General features: G+C 61.9%; 2 protein-coding genes across 2 annotated transcripts in view; one reads left to right on the top strand and one right to left on the bottom strand.

The window, feature by feature from the left end:
• MNEG_7152 (2-C-methyl-D-erythritol 2,4-cyclodiphosphate synthase) overlaps positions 1-2,893 on the bottom strand; it is a gene marked incomplete at both ends in the record, with an annotated part of 10,616 nt that extends 7,723 nt beyond the window's left edge. The window contains 6 exons of the mRNA XM_014044376.1: positions 1,024-1,075; positions 1,386-1,468; positions 1,739-1,801; positions 2,073-2,227; positions 2,436-2,498; positions 2,734-2,893. Of these exons, the coding sequence (XP_013899830.1) occupies positions 1,024-1,075; positions 1,386-1,468; positions 1,739-1,801; positions 2,073-2,227; positions 2,436-2,498; positions 2,734-2,893 (576 nt within the window). The remainder of the gene's footprint in view (positions 1-1,023; positions 1,076-1,385; positions 1,469-1,738; positions 1,802-2,072; positions 2,228-2,435; positions 2,499-2,733) is intronic.
• Positions 2,894-3,985: 1,092 nt separating this feature from the next.
• The window catches only part of MNEG_7151 (LIM domain and RING finger protein), a gene marked incomplete at both ends in the record, with an annotated part of 3,282 nt that continues 2,497 nt past the window's right edge, over positions 3,986-4,770 (top strand). Inside the window, 3 exons of the mRNA XM_014044375.1 lie at positions 3,986-4,060; positions 4,274-4,417; positions 4,634-4,716. Coding sequence (XP_013899829.1) covers positions 3,986-4,060; positions 4,274-4,417; positions 4,634-4,716 — 302 coding nt within the window. The remainder of the gene's footprint in view (positions 4,061-4,273; positions 4,418-4,633; positions 4,717-4,770) is intronic.

Raw genomic sequence — 4,770 nt, 5'->3', positions numbered from 1 at the left:
CCGCCTCTGGCGCGGCCTTGGCGGGCGCAGCCGCCTCTGGCGCGGCCTTGGCGGGTGCCTCCGCCTCTGGCGCGGCCTTGGCGGGTGCCTCCGCCTCTGGCACGGCCTTGGAGGGTGCCTTCGCCTCTGGCGCAGCCTTGGCGGGTGCAGCTACCATTTCTGCTTCAGCACCGGCCGTCCCCACTTCGTCCTCCACTTCCCGCGCCTCCTCGGCAGGGACCGACACTGCTGCATGGGCGGCTGTGGCTTGCAGTGCTTGTGCCGATGTTTCCTCTGTTGGTGATGCCTCTCCTGCTGTTTGCAACTCTGAATTTGCTGCTGCTGGCTGTGCGACTGTCGCCGCTGGTGCTGCTGCTGTTGCTGGTGCTGCTGCTGTTGTTCGTGCTGCTGCTGTTGCTGGTGCTGCTGTGGATTCGTTTTCCTCCTTCACTGTTGGCGCTGGTTCTTCATCACCCGACGCTGCCTTTGCCGCTTGCTGCAGTGACGATTGGATGCAAGCACACAGCACGAGCAGCCCCAAGGCGAGGGCCGCCGCGCTCCTGCGCCGCATCACTCCGTCAACCTGTCGCGCACGCAGCAAGAGCAAGACCGCATGAGCGCACCGGTGCAGCGCGCGCTTTGGAGCAAGTGCACCAGCTGGGCCCGTGGTACATGTATGTCACGTCATTCGATCGCCACGTGTGCTTCAGTAAGACTGCACGGTGGTCTTGGCTAGCAAGAGCTGCACTTGTGGGTGCCCCGCGGCCTGATCGCCCGGTCAGACCATAAGCACCGCACCTCTGGGAACTGACACAATCTAATGATTGATCGAGCGGCTCCTGCTGTAAAAGTCCGAGCCCTGCCGGGCGCAGCGCGGCTAGCGGGGTGGTTGCCAAGCTAAGTGATCATGGCGCGGGACGCCTGCTGTGTCTTTCGAGGCGTTGACTTAACATAACCTCTACTGACAACGGCCAGTTAAGGGGTGATGATGGAGGTCACATGCATAGGGCCTGCGACGCGTGGCGCGTCAACAGGTCAATGCACCAGTGCTGCAGTGCATCCCAGTATCCCGGTGGCGGCCGCCACCACCTCCAGCCTATGTGGATACAGGAGTGTGCATGGCGCAAATAAGTTTTGCTTCTTTTTCATCACAAGGCATTGGTTGGTCGTGATGCACCACGAAGCTGAATCTGGACTGAACGAAGCACCAGTGTTCCCACCCGCATCCGTGTGCTTGCCTTGACGCATAGTGCTTACAAAATGAGGCCAGCTGTCGCATGTCGACTGCAAATGCTCCACGGCGCGGTGGCTTTGCCTCCATGCAGGGACGTGTGGATGCAGGACAATATGTGTCGGGCTGGGTTGCACGAGGGGTGCCAAGTGCCCCAGCAGTCCGCTGCCCTCACTGCGTGCGGATGAGCATGACAACCGCGTGGCAGCCAATGCTGCGCTCCTCGCCGATGCTGTCGACCTTTTCGTGGGTCTTGGCCTGGAACAGAAGAGGGTTGGGCGGGATGATGTTGAGGGCCACGGGTGCCCATAAGGCCTTGAAGCATCAAGCAATACGATGACTTGGCCGATTCCAGGCTGGAGCGTGGCCGCTGCTTGCTCCTCAACCATGGCACAGCCATTGTATTGCTTGAGGAGCAAGCAGCGGCCACGCTCCTGCTTGAAATTGGCCGAGGCGTTGGGTTGCAAGGTCCCGGTTGCACTCCGATGCAGTGCGCTCCCTTTATGCCATGCAGTCCAGCCAAGTCACCTTGATGTTGATAACGGAGGGATGCGCCTGCAGCAGCTCGCTCAAGTTCATCCGGATGTTCTCCTGTGGGCAGCCACACATGGCGGGAAGAGCGGCACATGTGGGGAACAGACGTCTCGCTGCAAGGGCTTCTCTTGTGCACAACACAGACCTGTCCACCCACACACCACACATTGCCAGCCCCCAACCCAACGTGGCTGTGCCGCACCAGCCTCCTGCAATACGCGTCGCAGCCAACTCAGCCCCTCCAACACTAAACCAGCCCCTTGAACACCAAACCGCCAACCCCTCTAGCGCACCCCTTCCTGATCCCCGCCGCCTCCAGTGCCCCCACCTTGTGCGGCGAGAGCTTGGGCTTCTGAGCAATGATGGTGGCGTCCAGGTTGCCCAGGGTGTAGCCGGCCTCCCCCATCAGCCGCACCGCCTCCTTCAAGAAGATGTCGCTGTTGGCGCCCTTCCACTTGGGGTCGTTGTCCGGGAACAGCTGGCCTGGGGGTATGGCGGATGAAAATGGAGGTGCAAGTTTGGGTCCAGACGACCACGGGTTCGGAAGGGAATGTAGGTGAGATTTATGAGCATGCACAGCAAGCAGCCTGCAAGGCGTTGCAGGTTTCGCGCCACACCAGCAATGTACCCAGCAGAACGGCAGACACGATGCCGCCGCCTGGCCCTGGAGCTGCGGCTTCGTGTGGCTCACCAATGTCTGGCAGGCAGAGGGCGCCCAGGATGGCGTCCGTCACTGTGTGCAGCAGGACATCGCCTGAGGTGCAAGGCGGAGGGCACGCGCCTTGACCAGTGAATGCTGGTCGAATAGCCCCCAGCCGCCAGAACACCACAACATCGCGCTTTGCTCAGTTCCGTTGTGCCAGGCTGCCAGATGAGGTGCTATGGCTCCTCCTCGTGTCAAATCCGTGCTCTGATGGCTCCAGCCAAAGGCATCCGCCCGCCTGCCCCACGCCGCCTGTCCCATTTCACCGCGCGCCCCGATTCCGCACCGTCTGAGTGAGCCTCGCAGCCCTTGGTGTGAGGGATCTCAACGCCGCCGATGATGAGCTTGTAGCCCTCCGCCAGGCGGTGCAGGTCAAACCCGTGGCCGACGCGGTACGGCAGCACCGGCGGCGCGGGCGCCTCGGCCACCGCGCCCGCCGCCGCCATCACTACACGCCTGGGATGTAAGGCAAGGTGCAGGTCAGATGTTTGAAAGCGCAGGAAGCCTGCTCCGCTTGCAAGATGTGCCGGCGCCGCCGCATGCAAGGGGTTCATCTACGCTCCGCTGCATGCAAGGGGTGCATCCACGCTCCCTCGTCTGTTGCATGGATGCGCCCAGTAGACCCACCTGCTGCTGCCTGCCTGCTGTGTGACGCGCACCACACCCTGCAGCCAAATTAATTTCAGAGACGTTTGCCCTTGAAAAGCACGAATGGCGTTGCGTGTGCGCAGCATGCAGCATGAAGCGGCTGACCCGTTGCGCCATCGGCGCAGCACAGTTGTCCTCACCGGATGGACGGACGGCGCCGCTAAGCCCCTGATTGAGCTTCCACCCTGCACACGGGGCCTCTGCGCCCCGAACGCCACGCAGGTGCTACCCCTGTGCACAAGGGCCATTTTTAGATGCGTGAATGGATCAAGGCCAACAGTGCTCTGTTCAATTCAATCTCATGTGCAGCAAAGTATAGAAATTTAGCGTTTGTCTCGGCGACAGCTCTCCAAAAGAAAGTGTTTCGACGTCGATCCAATCTCCCCCTGGCCTGCATTCATCATCCAGGCGCTCAATGCCCCTGCCCTGGCTCTAAAGGTTTGCTGATGCCATCTTTACACAATCAAAGTAAACTGCAAGCGCGCACTTCCACGCCTGTGATCGCTCTTGCACAACCTCCGTCCTTAGCCGCCCTTGGCGTGTCCATCAGTCTAGACATTCCGATTGATATCTTGACCTCTAATTGGGCCTGGGGCGCTGCTGAGCTTATGCCATAGTGGGCGGCAGCGGCCGACACGGGCGCAGCGACCCTTGCCGCTGTTCCAGGCAGGCTCTCACTACTGAGACACGCGCCGCGCTTCTTGAACGCCATCAAAGCACAGTCATCAATTTGCGTGAGCACGGCCATACAGGCAACTGGCGCTTACCAGGCGCCTTGCGCGGCGGTTTGCGGGCAGCTCAGCTGAAGCAGAGGCGCAGCCAAATTCCACGCAGCAGCAGCGGCGGCGGCGCTAGCAGCGGCCGCAGCGGCGTCAGCGGCCAAAGCAACCATGTCTGAAGACCACTGCGTCATCTGCGCCGACTCCCTGGAGTGGACCGGTTTTGGGCCCTGCGGCCACAAGGAGGTGCGCGGGCTGGCCGATGCGCGCGTTGCACTCTTTGTCTTGGCCGCCGTTTGCCCGCCGCTCTTGCGGCCATTTCTGCTGGAGAGCTGCGCGGTTCGGCGGTCTCGTGCAGACACACCTGCAAGCCCAGACCTCGTTAGTCCTGCACGGCCCAACCCTTTGCCGGCCCCAGACTGCCGCCCCCCTTTCGCTCGGACGCTTGGCCCCCTGCAGGCATGCTCCCGGTGCGTCGCGCGGCTGCGCTTTGTGCTAGAGGACAAGCGGTGCATGTACTGCCAGCAGCCGCAGGACGAGGTGTACTTTACACGGTACATGGGCGACTACACCCACCGCCCTGCAGACTTCGCCGCCCTGGAGGTGCGGGAGGGCAGCGGTACCTTTGTTTGGGCAGCGGCAGCGGCAGCGGCTGCAGCGGCAACATCCGCAGCGGCAGAAGGGTCTGCGGCAGCAGTGCGCCAGCCGTCAGTTTGGCACCGCTGTTGAAGAGACAACGGCGAGCTGGGCGCAGGGCACAAGCCTCGGCCAAACATGACCACCCCATGCACAATAACACCACGCCCAACTCTTGCCCAGGGCCGAGTGAGGTCTGGCGAGGTGTACAAACTGGCGGAGGTGGGCGGCTATTTTGACGACAAAGAGCACTTCCAATACATTAAGTGAGAAAGGGGGAGAGGGGGCGGTCATTTCGGGGAGCGCAGGGGCGGGGCGGG

Source organism: Monoraphidium neglectum, assembly GCF_000611645.1.
Source record: "Monoraphidium neglectum strain SAG 48.87 unplaced genomic scaffold scaffold01240, whole genome shotgun sequence".
In the NCBI taxonomy this organism is placed as follows: Eukaryota; Viridiplantae; Chlorophyta; class Chlorophyceae; order Sphaeropleales; family Selenastraceae; genus Monoraphidium; species Monoraphidium neglectum.
Note: the sequence above shows the minus strand (reverse complement) of the source record. Positions and strands in the feature narration are given on the sequence as shown.